The 15,648-nt window shown below is 32.1% G+C and overlaps 2 protein-coding genes across 5 annotated transcripts; one reads left to right on the top strand and one right to left on the bottom strand.

Annotated features, from left to right (window-relative positions):
• Positions 1-2,895: 2,895 nt before the first annotated feature.
• On the top strand, positions 2,896-6,931 carry AAP3 (amino acid permease 3). Of its 3 annotated transcripts, none has more exons than XM_028049329.2 (8): positions 2,919-3,068; positions 3,799-3,913; positions 4,778-4,901; positions 4,991-5,224; positions 5,319-5,418; positions 5,531-5,745; positions 5,843-5,982; positions 6,069-6,931. In XM_028049329.2, the coding sequence occupies exons 2-8, from the start codon at positions 3,893-3,895 to the stop codon at positions 6,720-6,722; spliced, it is 1,488 nt and encodes a 495-aa protein (XP_027905130.1). In that variant the 5' UTR covers positions 2,919-3,068; positions 3,799-3,892; the 3' UTR covers positions 6,723-6,931. The 3 variants fall into 3 exon arrangements, with proteins under 3 accessions (XP_027905132.1, XP_027905130.1, XP_027905131.1); XM_028049330.2 differs by having other exon boundaries at positions 2,982-3,068; positions 3,795-3,913; XM_028049331.2 differs by lacking the exon at positions 3,799-3,913 and having other exon boundaries at positions 2,896-3,068.
• A 2,792-nt stretch (positions 6,932-9,723) lies between these two features.
• LOC114163391 (Chaperone DnaJ-domain superfamily protein) lies at positions 9,724-14,620 on the bottom strand. Of its 2 annotated transcripts, none has more exons than XM_028047701.2 (9): positions 13,909-14,620; positions 13,271-13,479; positions 12,926-13,176; positions 12,701-12,815; positions 12,521-12,615; positions 12,159-12,224; positions 11,933-12,022; positions 10,369-10,545; positions 9,724-10,224 (listed from the first exon to the last, which is right to left on the bottom strand). In XM_028047701.2, the coding sequence occupies exons 1-9, from the start codon at positions 14,394-14,396 to the stop codon at positions 10,186-10,188; spliced, it is 1,530 nt and encodes a 509-aa protein (XP_027903502.1). In that variant the 5' UTR covers positions 14,397-14,620; the 3' UTR covers positions 9,724-10,185. The 2 variants fall into 2 exon arrangements, with proteins under 2 accessions (XP_027903502.1, XP_027903500.1); XM_028047699.2 differs by having other exon boundaries at positions 12,701-12,836; positions 13,909-14,599.
• Between the last annotated feature and the right edge of the window lie 1,028 nt (positions 14,621-15,648).

The following is a 15,648-nucleotide window of genomic DNA, read 5'->3' as shown; positions in this document are numbered from 1 at the left end:
ATATCATCTCTAACATAAAATTCTAAGATATATTATTTATGAGTTTTTTTTATTTCTTATCTATTTTTTTATCTTTATTTAATGTAAAACTTTCAACTTTAAATTCTTAATAAATTATCCATCACAAAAATATCACATACTTACTAAAAACTAGGTTGGTACTGAGTTTTTCATATGTATAAATCATCCCAACTACGCAATTATATATAATAGTATGTTATCTTAGAAAAGAACATCTTAGACGGTGTTGTTTTAAAGGAAGAGAGATGCGTTTTGTCTCATACCTATATGTCCTTCCGAGTTTCCAAAGGTTTTGTAACATTTTTCTATTCAATTAAATTCTTTTCATACCATTCATTTTACTTTTCCCCCACCCAAATTAAGTAAAGTTGTTTCCAAATAAAGTTTTATTTTATTTATTTTTCATTTTGAAAAATATCCATAAAAAATTATATTGTATTTTTTTATAGAAAAGCATTTAAAATCGATTCAGATTTATATAAATTTATGATTTTCTAATGTACTCCGAACACTTCAAACATATGTAGAATATCATGTTTTATTTTTTTATTTTTTATAAAGTTATTTAAATAGATATGAATACATTCTTAAATATATCAGAAACAAAGATAAAACATAAATTTAATGCTGTTAATATAAAAAACAAGAATGTATAAGTTTTTAGTTTTAAGAAATTATACTTTGTCCCTACATTTTGACATGAAATTGTAATTTGTCAATGTTCAAAATTTTGATGTATATTTTGATCTCAAACTTAAAAAATGGATGAAATGATCATTTTAACCCAATAATTTGTACGTGTCAAGCAAGCATTGATGTTTGAACTATTTATATTGTTTGACATGTTTTAGCTCAAATGTCATTCTGGAATATTATTTGATATATCACAAATTTTAAAATCTCGTCTTAACTTCAAACTGTTCGAATTATAAATAGACTCTAATTAAAAATAATTAATGTTGTAGTTTTACTTTTACAAATTCAATTAAGTGTGATAATTCTTACCTCAATAATTATTAATGCAGTTTTACTTTGTTTAGAGGATAAAGATATTATAAGTGTTATATATATATATATATATATATATATATATATATATATATATATATATATATATATAATTAATAATTTATTTGATGTACGCCAAACTTTATCATATAATCTATCATTCACACATATTCAAAACAAATAAGAAAAAACAATTTGAAAGAATGATAGAAAACAATATGAAGGAAAAAGATTGCTATGAAATAGTACAATCTTTCCGTCACAAAATAATTTAGAAAAGACTAAAAATTTCAAAGAAATTTTTTTTTACAAAAATTAAAGACATAAAGACATACCTTTCGACCCTGCACCTTTCAAATTTTCACATCTCAAGATTTCATTGAAAAATTTTAAAGTGTGTGTTTTATGTTCAAAAAAATGTAAAATTTTAACATAAATATAATAAAATCAATGATCATTTATTATATTTTAAACAATATCTTATTTTAATTAGTAAAGTTAATTATCTAAATTTCAACATAAATAATAAAATTAAAAATAACTAATTATACTTTGAACAATGAGATTAGGGCACTAATTTTAAATGCGGTGAAAAGTCTCTTAGATTCATTAATTGCAATAATCAATGAGAATTGACTTTGGCCACCATTGCTAGATTCTAGGCGCATAACATCTTAAGAATGATTCTACATCATGAAAACAAGGCCAAAGCTTAATTACTTTATTTTAGTTATTTCTCCCTCAGTAATAGTGTGCTCACGAACCCTTCTTCCAATTTCTTTTTCTTCGTTCTTTCTATTTTTTTCCTTAAGCACGACAAAAAAAATAAAAAATCCAACTAAGTAGAAACAAATCTAAACTAAATTTTAGGTTAAATTACTTTTTTGGTTCTTTTATTTATCATAAAATTTCAGTTTGTTCCTCAAATTGTTCGTTGTTTCAGTTTGATCCTCACCATTAACTTTGATAAGACAATGTTAAAGTCAACATCAAGTGTCAATTTATATTTTTTATTTTATTTTTTTAATATTTTTTTTATTTTTTTTTATTTTTTACATGTGTCACTTCATAGTTGTGTCACGTGTCAATTTTTTTACACGTGGCACAATTGTGAAGTGAGATGTGTAAAAAATAAAAAATATTAAAAATATTAAAAAATATTAAAAAAATTCAAAAAAACCAGAAATTGACATGTCACCATCTGGTCAAAGTTAACGGTGAGGATCAAATTGAATCATTTTAAGAAAAATGAGGATCAAATTGAGATAACAAAAAATGTGAGGACCAAACTAAAATTTTATAATAAATAGAGACAAAAAAATAATTAACCTAAATTTTAAGACACCATGGTAGGTTTGGTAAAGCAAAAATGTTAGATAAATTAAATTTAACTCAAACGATTCATATTTAACTGATTCGTCGAATACAGATCTAAAAATATTAAATTATACTGCATTGATGAATACGAATTCGATCCAACTCCTGATCAAGCCTACTTTTACTTTTATGCAATTTTAATATTAATTTTATCATATAAATTCCGATAAAGAGTGATGAAGAGAATGTGTTTATTTATTTTAATATTACGAGGGACACCAAAATCTAAAAATGATTGAGATGCAACTTGTCTACCCTAAAATCGAAGTATCTGAATATTAATCCATTTGTAATGTAGGAGAATTATTTGTGCCATGTTCTGGAATTGGGTTATTGGAGCAAAAGTGCTTTTGGGTATGGCATGTTGGGTGTTCAGTTATTATTAATTAATAATTGAGGGAACCTAATTCTGTTTCGAGACGAGTGGATGTGAGAGACAATGAATAATATAAATTTTTGTTGTACGGTGGTCTTTTAAAGAGATAGATTATGATATTACAGGGAATGAAACTCTTACTATGTGTTCCTCTATATATATAGATACATAATCTCAACACATTAGTAGAGACCAAATACCTACTCATTAAATTTTCTATCTCACTTTGTTTCACTTTCTTCCTCTTTTTGTGTTCTTTGTTCCAGAGGTGCTGCAACGACCATAGGTAAAATGTGAACTCAGTTATTTTTGTTTCAATCTAAATTTCATATACAATTTATTTCTAATCTTATATTCATATCATTAAATAACATTTTTCTTTTAAAATATTCTGAACATTTCACTCGCATAAATGCTTTAGAATATAAGGACAAAAATGAATCTTTTCTAAATTACTCACACTTTCATATACTTTCATATTTTAAAGTATACTTGCATGCTCGGTGATTTATAATTAAGTGATGAAAAGTTATTTTCTTCTGGACATGGATTTTTCTCTTTATCAAATAAGGAATGTGATCTTATTTTAAAAAAGTTGTTTCATATTTTCGTCAGAATTAAATATATTTTTATCTCTTAACTTAGTGAAAATTGAAAATATTTTTTTTTTCAAATTTTAAACTAATTTAGTCTCCCAACATTATAAATATGTATATTTAGTCCTTTAAACCACATTTTTTAAGTTTATTTGATGTTTTAAATCATGATAGTATTTAAGTTATTTACATAATTTAACTTATTCTCACTTTAAAATTAGTTGAGAAATACATCTAAAACATCAAATAAATTTAACAAAATTAGATTAAAATAACTAAATTTATCATACTTTAAAGATGAGGATTAAATTGATCGAAAATTTTGAAAATAGACTAATTTTAATTTTTACTAAAATTAGAGGGAAAAAAACATATTAACTTTTTTTTTTGTTTTTTCCTGATTCTGCGAACATGAGGTAGCACCAAAAAGGAAGTGAAGGGCACGTGAATACTTTGAGTGGAAAAATAAGTCAAAGTGACAAAAAATTTACCTACGTTGTTGGATGGTTCATACATGGAAAGAGAGGGTAAAGTGGTGGGTTTCACCCTAGACCAAAACTAGTACCTGCTCTGCTATCTGTTTTTCACCCTTTCAACGTGACAATTATGTTATGAATACATCAATTTATGCATTATTCAATATAACATTTTATGTATTTATTTTTTCTATTATATTAGTTATTGTTACACTAAACCATCATGCCTAAACTATTATATTGTGGTAGTGTGATGAACTTGGAAGCATATCAATATAGCTTATTGCATCACGTGTATTTCTCATATCCCATTACCCAAAAGCCAAAGGAAATATGAATTCTTATACTATCATGAATCTTCCATAAGTTCTATTCCCACACCATCTTTTGCATAATCATAAACTTTCCAATTCAAATATTCTGAATTCCTTCCATTCCAACTCATAACCACACATCATGTTTCTCTTTCTTTGACTCCCAATTTCATCGTTTATGCCTGAACCTCCTAACTCTAGTTTCTCCTTTTTGACTCTTGAAAGCTCCGTCAAACTCACTCACATTGTGGGCCATTCCAGTTCACTTAACCTTTCTCACATACTTCTCACTAACTCCAATTCTAATACCAACTATCCATCTTCTCTTTCACACAACTTCCTTGTGGAGTTTTCATACAAGAGATTAGAACACCATTTTCAACACAAAAATCTTAAAAAATGATTATAGATGTTTCTACTTATATACTAATCATCTTCTTCATTCTCAATTTTATACGAAGTGAAACTTTCAACGCACTTTGAACTCTTAACATTTACTCCACACACCGTTTTAGTCTTGATTACACTCTGACATGTCCACCAACTTTGATATTTTTGCTCATCATTATTAAGAATCTTAACGTTGTTGTTCATTGTGTGATAACAAAGATGGTTGGAATGGATGGCCATGGCAGCAAGCATGATGAGCAAGCATTTAACGTTTCCCTTGACAACATGCATCAACAAGGAGACTCTAAGTGTTTCGACGACGATGGTCGCCCCAAACGAACCGGTACGTAGTAAAACCATCATCATTATTCATAGCTTTGAGTATTCTCAAGTGTTTCTTCCTCTAATTCATATATTGTATGAGAAACACAGGAACAGTGTGGACTGCGAGTGCACACATAATAACCGCAGTGATAGGGTCTGGAGTTCTCTCTCTGGCTTGGGCTATAGCTCAGCTTGGATGGATTGCTGGTCCTGCCGTCATGCTTCTCTTCTCTGCCATCACTTACTTCACTTCCCTTCTTCTCACTGATTGTTATCGTACCGGTGATCCTCTCACTGGCAAGAGAAACTACACTTACATGGATGCTATTCGTTCTAACTTTGGTATAACTCACCAACCTAACTTCGTTCATAATTTCTCTTTCCTTTTCACAGTTTTACCTTACACAACCTTTGTTTTCTGTCTGTGTTTGTTCAGGTGGCAACTGCTTCAAGGTCAAGATGTGTGGACTGGTTCAGTATGTCAACCTTTTTGGAATCTCCATCGGTTACGCTATAGCGTCTTCCATTAGCATGATGTAAGTTTGAGGTTTTAGTGATAGTGAAATGTCTAATTGACTACCTTATATCCAAGGAAAGTTATGTAGTATGATTTGGCTGTTTTTGGTTTGTGTCCTACCTATCAAACAGGGCAATCGAAAGATCTAATTGTTTCCACAAGAGCGGAGGGAAGAATCCATGTCATATGAACAGCAACATGTACATGATTTCGTTTGGTATAGTGGAGATTATTTTCTCTCAAATTCCAGGCTTCGACCAACTATGGTGGCTGTCCTTTGTAGCTGCTGCCATGTCATTCACATACTCCACCATTGGGCTAGGCCTTGGTATTGGAAAAGTCATTGGTATGAATTGATTCTATTCCCGTGTTCTTCATGATGGTTTCTTCTGCTTCTTTTTCAACCACTGTCAGAAATCTGACTTGAATTGACCTTGTAACAGAGAACAGAAAAGTGAGGGGAAGCTTAACCGGGATAACCGTTGGTAATGTGACACAAACCAATAAAGTTTGGAGAACCATGCAAGCTCTTGGTGACATAGCATTTGCCTATTCATACTCCTTCGTCCTTATAGAAATTCAGGTAGAGTTCATTCAGTTAAATTATACGAGATTCAACTAAGGTCTGAAATTATATGAGATTCAACTATGTAAATTGTGATGAAACAGGACACAGTGAAATCACCTCCATCGGCATCAAAAACAATGAAGAAAGCTTCTTTCATCGGTGTTGCAGTGACCACCTTTTTCTACATGCTTTGTGGCTGCTTTGGGTATGCTGCTTTTGGAGATTCAAGCCCTGGAAACCTTCTCACTGGTTTTGGGTTCTACAACCCATACTGGCTCCTTGACATTGCTAATGTTGCCATTGTGATCCACCTTGTTGGTTCATACCAAGTTTACAGCCAGCCCCTCTTTGCTTTCATTGAGAAAAACGCAGCACACAGATTCCCAGATAGTGATTTTGTGAACAAAGAAATTGAAATCTCAGTCCCTGGTTTCCATTCCTACAAGCTCAACCTCTTCCGATTGGTTTGGAGAACAACATATGTTGTGCTAAGCACTTTGATTGCAATGCTGCTCCCATTCTTCAATGACATTGGAGGGCTTATTGGAGCATTTGGATTTTGGCCTCTTACTGTGTATTTCCCAGTGGAAATGTACATTACTCAGAAGAGAATACCAAAGTGGAGCTCTAAATGGATCTGCCTCCAAACACTCAGCATTGCTTGCCTTTTGATGACCGTAGGAGCTGGAGTTGGTTCTGTTGCTGGGATTCTCATTGATCTTAAGACTTACAAGCCTTTCAAGACAAACTATTGATTCAACTACGGTTGCCATTCATAGAGATTTCAGAAAGAAAATTCCATGTCTTGGACATGTTCATATGAAGTCGAGGATTTGTTCATGGCCTAACATCTCTGTCTTCCACTTCTTTCTACTGTTTCTGTTACTCTAACTTCTTCTGCAACATGATTCAGAATGAAAGAAATGATGTAAAAGCATATAAATCTAGAGTAATTATAATCACATATTCAGCTTCTCTGCTTCTTACTTTCACTTTTTTGATTCTACCATTGATTTCCTTTTACTGCTGATAATGGACTAAAAAAATGTTAGTGTCATCACTGATAATTGATACTTTGTTCATGAAAATATAAAAAATATTTTTTAAAAGTTGTGATACTTTGTCCAAGTAAATTAAACAATCAAATACAACAATGAATCAATACCCACTACAATCAGTTTGACACCAAATTATTCATTCAAACATTGTTTTGGATTCCTTTAAGATTGAAGCCAATTCCCAATTTATAACAATATTCCACAAGGCATAAACATATCAATTATCAACATGGGCGCATAAAGTGTTTCAATGACAATGCTGTTGAGGTGCAAATAACATAAAAAAGTTGAAAAGATTGGTTTTCCTCTCAGAGCATGAAAATGTGCAACTTCTTTCTCTCTATAATTTCTACTTATTTCTACCAGTTCCTTTTCTCTCAAACCCCAAACACCAAACTCCAAACCCATGCCTGTATTATGTTCACCCACTATCTTTTTCTCTTCACAGAATGAGAAAGGCAAAGCAAATTAATACAAAATTCTGATTTCGGTGAACAAAAGAAACATTTATAAGTGGCGGTAGAAGAAGCAAAATCAATGAAAAAAAATAAAGGTTTAATCAGTGGAATGTTATCCACACATGTGTAAATTACATCCTAATTTTTTTTATTTTTAAAAAAAATAAATACTAAACTGATGTATCCAAAAGAAGATGTTATCTAATTCGTTAAACAAACAATAAAATAGGAAATGTAAGAAGATGGGAACAGCAGCAAAATTTTTTTGAAAGGAAATGGGGCAACTATGCCGAGCAAGAAATACTAGAAAAGCTTTATGCTAGATAAAGAGCAGGCCTTTAGAGTCCTTAATTTTAAACCCGCGAAGAGGAAGCTAAAAAAATAGGTGAGGAACAAACCCTATGAATGTAACGAGATACAAAAGGAAAACACAAACAATTTTACGAAGCTCTGGATAACCTATAATCATAATAATACATAACTATATATAATAAATATATAATGAAGAGATAATACTTCTTTGTTATCCTTCTTACCCTCTTAATTAATTCTCTTTAAATTTAAGTAGTTATTCACGATACAGAATTATCTTTCGATTTTATCATTTTAGTATCTATTTTTTTAATACAAATAATTATTCATTATAAAAGAATTGTTTATTAATTATCATTTTAATAATTATTTATAATATTATTTATACAAAATTACTTATAATATATTTTATTTTATCTACAGTTATATCTATAATTATATATATTTTTTATTTTTTTCAATTTTATCTTTTTAATTATTATTTTTAAAATTTAAATAATTTATAAATATTTAAATAATAATGATAAATGAACGTAAGTCCATGTTTTCGGTGCATAAAGTTATATCTCACATTAGGCCGAATCTCATATGTATAAAACATTTTCAATATTCCAATTAAGCATAGTTAGTGTTTCATATATAGGACAAGCACCTATCTCTAACACTCAATTTGTTTTTAAAGTATTTTTCTTATAATTTTTCAGTGTTCGATCTCTCATTCTTTCTTCCGTTCAATTTCTTTTAGCTTCCACTCCTTGGTTGTCCAGACGATCGGAATAACTTTGATACTTAAGTCAGTTCAAGTCTGTTCGGGTAAGTGCATTTAATGCTGTAATAAATGCAAAGTAAAAGTTTCCACCAACTTAATTTGTGCTCCTATTTATAGTTTTTAACATAGGCCTGTGATTAGGGTTTTCTTAATCATGGTCCAATTGTTTTTAAACTTAATTACTAACTTGTATTACTTTAATTTACTTAACTTACTAATTTAGTTTTGGTGCAGCCCCTCGACCGGAGGGTCGTGCATCCTGGAGGTCTCCATAACTTTATAGAGACAAAATTCAATTGGAATGAACAGGCTGTTCGGTTGCGAGTTCTCTTAAATCACTTCAAAGAGATTGTAACATCAACAACCCAAAGAATCGTCCGTCTGTAGCGGCAGCGACATTGGATCGCTTGTCCTTGGGCCGCCTGACCGACTGTCTGGTTAGAAATGACGATAGACCATATAGTACCGTTAGAATGATTTATAACATGTCTATTAAAATATGAACTTTCATTTAATTCAATCCCATATAATTGACATGAAATAAGAATTTCTCAGTCATTTATATACATTATTTTTATCATTTTTAATTGGTCAATTCAAACACAATTTGCAAAACTCAACATATGTAAAAAATAATTGTAACAGTCCCGAAACATTAACAACATATTGTAAAAGTTTAATGACTTAATAGAGTACTTTATATAATCCCAAGAAAGACAACAAATTTAACTTAAAAATCCTATCGTAGGGTAAAAATGATCTCAACTAATATTTACTACTTTCAACGTATTATTATTAATGAAAATATTAACTTCATTTTCAACTTAGTTTTTTTTTTTTTTCTTTCACTTGTTGAGCATATTGCTCATTATTTCACATTGTCTTAACATGGCATCACTTTCTGTCTTAAATGAACACACTGCATCTTCCAATCTCTGTTCGTGGTTCTCGATCATGGTTAGTCACCGAGATGTGGGATATCTAACACAATATTTTAATCATTTCAGATTTTTCAATTGCAATATTTCAGGCTTGATGATTCTTAAATGGTATCAGTCGATTTTCTCGTGGTATGAATGAGTATCAACTGGGTCATAAATAGACAAACCCCAATGATAATGCTTCGGATTTATACAACTATAAACATTTCAATAAGAGAAACAAAAAATCACAAGCAATCTCATTGATTCAGATGAAAAAAGAATATAGAATCGAAACTTTTCTATTCGTACAAAAGACGGGTTACAAATATATAATTGAATTATCACTCATTCCCACAGAATATTACGCGTGCAATTGTGCATCTAGTAACCTAAATATAAGATATATATCCTTCTCATCAGAATCTGGGCAAGGTGGTTGAATTTTAGGGAAGCTAGAGCATTTAAAATTTGTACATTGATCTGAATCCATCAACATTATTATTACTTACAACAAAGATGTCATAACTCACAGTAGAGCGTTCAACGTCATGAGAGAAAATGAATCTGCTGCCAAATGATGCCACACTATTCATGCAGTTATCTTCAACGGCATAAAAACAAATATATCAGACCGATACCGGAACAGTGCAGGTGCTAACAGATCTATTGATTTTTGCAAAAACATTTGCAGATGGGATCTAAGAAAGCTCTTCCGCGTTGAACTTGGTCCAAGATTCCTGTTTTCAAGTCCAGAAGAATAAATGTAAGAAAAAGTATCGCTGCTATTGATTTTCAGAAAAAAAAAAAAAACATAAGTTTAATTTTTCATATAACCGTCAACATAAAGAATATGATTTCTTCATAACTATTCAACAGCGTACCTTAAGAATGTCAAAAACCTTCTCTGCTATATATTTTTGTTCCAGGGTAGCACCTTTCTGTTGGACTTTATCTGGGTGAATACATAAAGTTGCTTTTCTATACACTTTTTTAACAGCAGCGGAAGTTATCATATCTGTCAGAGACACTGGCTGCCAACCACATTCTGGCCAAAGAACCTGCATATAAACTCAAAGGTAAGATGGAGTCATGCAATAAAATAAATGTTGTAAGTTTGAAGAGAGGGGGAAGTAATACATTAATTTATTAGTAGAGCCTTCATTTAACCAAAGGTCAAATAGTTATTTATATATCACGTGAAGTTGAATTTTGAAATATGTATTTAAATATTTCAAATAGCGTAAGTTTCTAGCCTTGATAAACAGGTCGGAACAACACAGGACACAAGTTCTGCTTTATGTTGTCCATTTTAATGATACAAAAGAATTGGAGATGAAGTTAGAAAAGAAGAATGTCCTAAGGCTAAGAGGCTCCTTTCCTTGTGCAAGTTTTTAGGTTTGATAATGAGAAAAGGCAGTAACAGATTATATATCAAGCGATAGATTGAGCAAAAGAAGCTATTCAAAATACATTCAAAGGAAAGGAAGACAAGTATAAGAGGTTTTCACTATTACTTCATCATTCATTTCATGCAACAAGCTATTATCTTAATTACCAATACTTGAACACCAATCCAATAATAAAAATGATCCAAAAACTAAGGGTTTGCATAAATGCATTGGACGGCTGAATGCAAAGAGGATGCAGATAAGGCATCAAATGGATTGCAAGAGGCTTGATTCTCCCTGCTCAGCAACTAATCTTTTAGGGTTCCCCAATTGCTTGGGTACTTATCAAATGGTTAGAGTTTATTAACAGTGTCTCAAAAAGAGCCACCTGCTGAGGGTTGAGTAGAAAAACCAATTGATCATTGATGTGTCATATAGTGCAGCTGTCAGGACATCAACTCTCAATACTATCAGACACTTGATATTTAGAGTTCAGTCTCATATCGAGTAGGATGAGATATTATGGGATATTTGGTTGTCGCGAGGTCTTTCTCCCTTTAACAACTAACCTTTAAGGAAGAGTTCACCAAGCGCTTGATTGGTTGAGTATGCTTATTAATGGGCAACCTTATGGATGATGATGCCTATAAAATGCTTGTAAATGAATTTGAATATTTAGTTGTTCTATGACTTAGAGGTTTCCTTCATTTGTTGTTATTTATGTTTATTTGTGAACTTTTGATCATTAACTATGAATACTTCTATAAATGAGGTTTTTTTTTTTTCAGCATATAAGTGTATAAATTTATGTTTAGGATTTAGGGTTTCAAAATAATAGTCAACCCCCTATCTTTCTATAGCATTTTTGGAGCTGGCTACTCCTCGCCACTATCTGTGATTGACTACTATGGTTCTTCCAACTTTTAAGACTGTGTACTGGCAGTATTTAATCACTCTGCTCAAGATTTCATAATGCTAATCAAATTGCAGTGCAAAAGAGTTATACTGAAAAGCACTATTATTATCAATTGATAGTAATATTGTGAAAGAGTTTTACATATTGTAATGTTGACAGCAATGCCCGCATATTGCCTTCTTTCCCTGCAGACCAGCGCTTTATCTGAACATCCGCACTATCAGCAATTCTCTGACGAATTAAAATAAAAAGTCATGCATAGAAAATTTGACAAATATATACAAAATAAAATCAAAAGAACTATGGTATTATACAATGATTATCCTTGGAAATAAATAACAATCTAAACCAAAAACAACTTGCTTACCCGCCTCTCTTCTTGTTCCATCTTAGTTTGAATATCACGCTGGTTCATATCTGCCACTGCTTTTAACTGAAAATATGACAGTAACAAAAAAAATCCAATGAGAAATTATTTCAATAAAACCTATAGTGTTAATGTCAAGAATGAACAAGGAAGACCCCATATGTTCTTTTAAAGAAGCGTATGAAAAAAATATCATAACTGGTCACTGTAGACATCATTAGGCTAAAGATTTGACTATCAACCCATTTCAGAAAATACAGTATCACAAAATATTAAGAAAAAAACTATAAGAAGATGATGTATAATTTGCATTGATGAGCTTCCCTTGATGGAAATAGAGGTAGAAGAATAATAACACACACCGCTCGTTCTTGTGTCCTCTGATGACGTCCTAATCTTGCTTTTCGTCTTTCCTCAGTTTCACCTTCAACCTCCTGGAATTCAGATGATGGGGAGCCTACAGAAACAAAAAAAACAAATGATATGTTGACCACAAAATCACTTCGCTATAGTAGAAATCACTACATTTAAAAAAACTGTACCACCAAAAATCAGTGTCAGGTCATCAAAAGAGGTCATTGTGGGAGGTTTCATCGCACTGGCTGGGGATCCTGATGGAACTCTTGGTGACACCTCAGGTTTCCCTTTGCTGTTCGACTGGTTATTGTACACGTGATCCTTAGCAACACATCAGACATACAAATTAAACTGAATATGGTATGAGGGTATTGAAAATCATTCAAGCTCATCATATTCATATCTTTTACCATAGTTGGAGTCCTTGACTTTGGCACACTGCTTGATCGAGAGCTCATGCTGAAGATGGATTCAAGATCATCCACGGCATTTGACTGATTTTTCACATCTGGAACTCTTTTACCATTGTTTATCTTAACTGACGAGTTTGGTTTAGTCTCTGCAGCGTTAACATTGGCCTTTCTACTACTAGCATTAGTCCGTGCCCCACCCATGGCAAAACTCTCAAACTCATCTATTGGTGATACATTTGACTTATTAACTGCATCAAAAATCACCTAATTCAGCTAGTGGTATATAATAAAAGGAATGCTATATTGCTAGTCGAGTGTGAAGCTCATGCATTTAGAAAGCACCTTTACTCATTGGCTTGGGAGGGGACTTCAATATTGGGGAGCTTCCTTTTGACCCTTTAGAATTATTCAACTTAGTTTTCTGCCCCAGCGAGTCCAGGAATGATTCTGAAGACGCCGAGCTTGAAGCGGTTTCAAATATCAAAAAGGGATCATCATGGGACACAGGAGCAGGTTTGTTCGGAGTTACACTTGGCTTATTCATCCCAGCACTAAAGAATATAACAATTGAAACACATTAAAAGTGCAATACAACATAAAAGGATTGCATGTCTAAAAAAAAAATAGAGCTCTGAAATTCAAGTATTAAGGATAAAAAAAACGGTTAGAAGGAAGACTACACTAAAGGTGGTCGATCAATAAGATTCTCCTACAGATTTCAGCCATTGGCAAAGTCGACTTCATATATATAACATCATGACAGAAGCAAAGCACCACCAGTTAAGGAATAAAAGTAAAAGTATATTTATTAGGATCAATAAAAGTACACTCCATTGTAATTTTATAAGATGTTTATGTGATTTCTAATTTCTAAAAAAAAGCAGTCCTTTTAATTTCTCAAATAAGAGATTGATTAGCAAAATGTTTAAACTATATTAATGCTATAAATCTAGAAGGAATTGAAGACAAAGTTTCACTACCCATTATTGAAAACACCAAAGCCAGAGATCAAATCATCAGAATCAGGTGTTTTGTAGTTTCGACTGTTGGTGTTTGTATTTAATCCACCAATCTTATCTAGCAGATCATCAACGCCGACACTCTTCGCATGCGTCCCACCGAATACGTCATCCACATGAGACGACATGGAAACCGGTTTATTAGATCCGGCGAATATGGAATCGTAATCGAACGAAGCGCCATTGGATTTGGCGTTACCGCCGAAGACATCATCGAAATGCTGCGTTTTGCTATCGCTGCTGCTGTTGCTGAAAACCCCGTAATTGAAATTGAAATCAAAAGAGGAACTTTGGGGAGATGGGGGTCCGCTTAGGGTGGATTTGGGATTGGAGCGTGTTTGGGAATCCGAGACAGTTGGAGGTCGCTTTGTCGAAGCCCTCGCCATTGGAGCGGATTTTCCTTGTGGTTTGAGACCGAACCTTTCGGTCAAAACACCGAACTCATCCATTATTGAATTAGAAGAAAAAGAATGAATGTAGCAATAGAATTGAATTTGGGATTAGCTGAAAAGAGCTGAAACAGAACGGAATAGATTGGTTAATCGTTACTGTTTGTTTTCTCTGAAGAAAGAAAAAGAATTTTTTGCAAAAAAAAAAAGTAAAAAAAAAAAAAAAGGAAAAGGGTTGAGAGAAGAAAGAAGAAGAAGAAAAACGTGAAGGAAAATGAAAATGGAAGAGTGGAAGAGAAAGGAAGACAGAGAAGAAATGTAGGAAAAGAGGATGTAAGGTTGAGGATGTCGGTTGGATCCTTTGTAATTTTGCATCAAAGTGATGACCACGCACAATTCCACGCGCTTGTTTCCGTGTCGTTTTGTCTTCTACCTTTTTTACTATTTTAATCATAGTGATGGATGGATCATGGATCCACTTCGGCAAGTACATATACTTTTTTATTTTAAAATATTTTACTATGGCTTAGTATTTATTTAATGTGTAAACATTTATTTTTAGAAAATTTCAATATAGTCTTTATAGATGTAAAACTTTTTTAGACCAAACGTGTCTTATAAATAAATAAAATATTATCGATTCAACTTTCCACCCGTTTCTACGACCAACTCTTGATTTAATAATCATTTTTTATTTCATTCCAATTTACGTAATATGTTTTTAATTTAGTTTTTATATCCGTAATACATTTGTAATTCGATTTTGTATACATAAGAACTCAATAATAATGTTATATAAGCCGCATTAAGTGCAGTTATCTCTTTTTACATAGTTTTATAAGTCTCGATTATTTAGAAATCGAAGTAAAAAAGCGGTAATATTTTTAAAAATTTGTTAATTTTTCTATCTCGGATCATCAACCAACCGAAGTCTATAAGGACTTTTATGCTTCGGTTATAAGTAAATCGAAGCCTATAACTCATCAGAATTCAAAATTTTTCAAAATTGTCATTGTCAACCGAGTTTTTGGCCTCGGGTGGAGTAAGATCGAGGCAATATCGAATTTAGGCCTCCATTATTAATTGAATTGAGGTCATATGCCCTATTTAGGTTCTCAAATTCGCGAATTCACAATGTTCACATTCGTCCCTGTGCGAACACTCTGCGCACGGTGGAGGCGTTTTCGTCTTCGTTTTCTCGTGCGGTGGCGTTTGGTTTGTCACTGGCGGAGGAGGCGTGCTCGCGAGTCGCAACAAAGGTGTGATTTGGTTATCACTCTCTTCCTTTGTCTGCAGTGGTGATGGCGGCATT

The sequence above is a fragment of the Vigna unguiculata genome, chromosome 9, assembly GCF_037176805.1.
Source record: "Vigna unguiculata cultivar grain cowpea cultivar isolate G323 ecotype 2 chromosome 9, ASM3717680v1, whole genome shotgun sequence".
In the NCBI taxonomy this organism is placed as follows: domain Eukaryota; kingdom Viridiplantae; phylum Streptophyta; class Magnoliopsida; order Fabales; family Fabaceae; genus Vigna; species Vigna unguiculata.
This window is presented reverse-complemented; position numbering and strand designations above follow the sequence as displayed.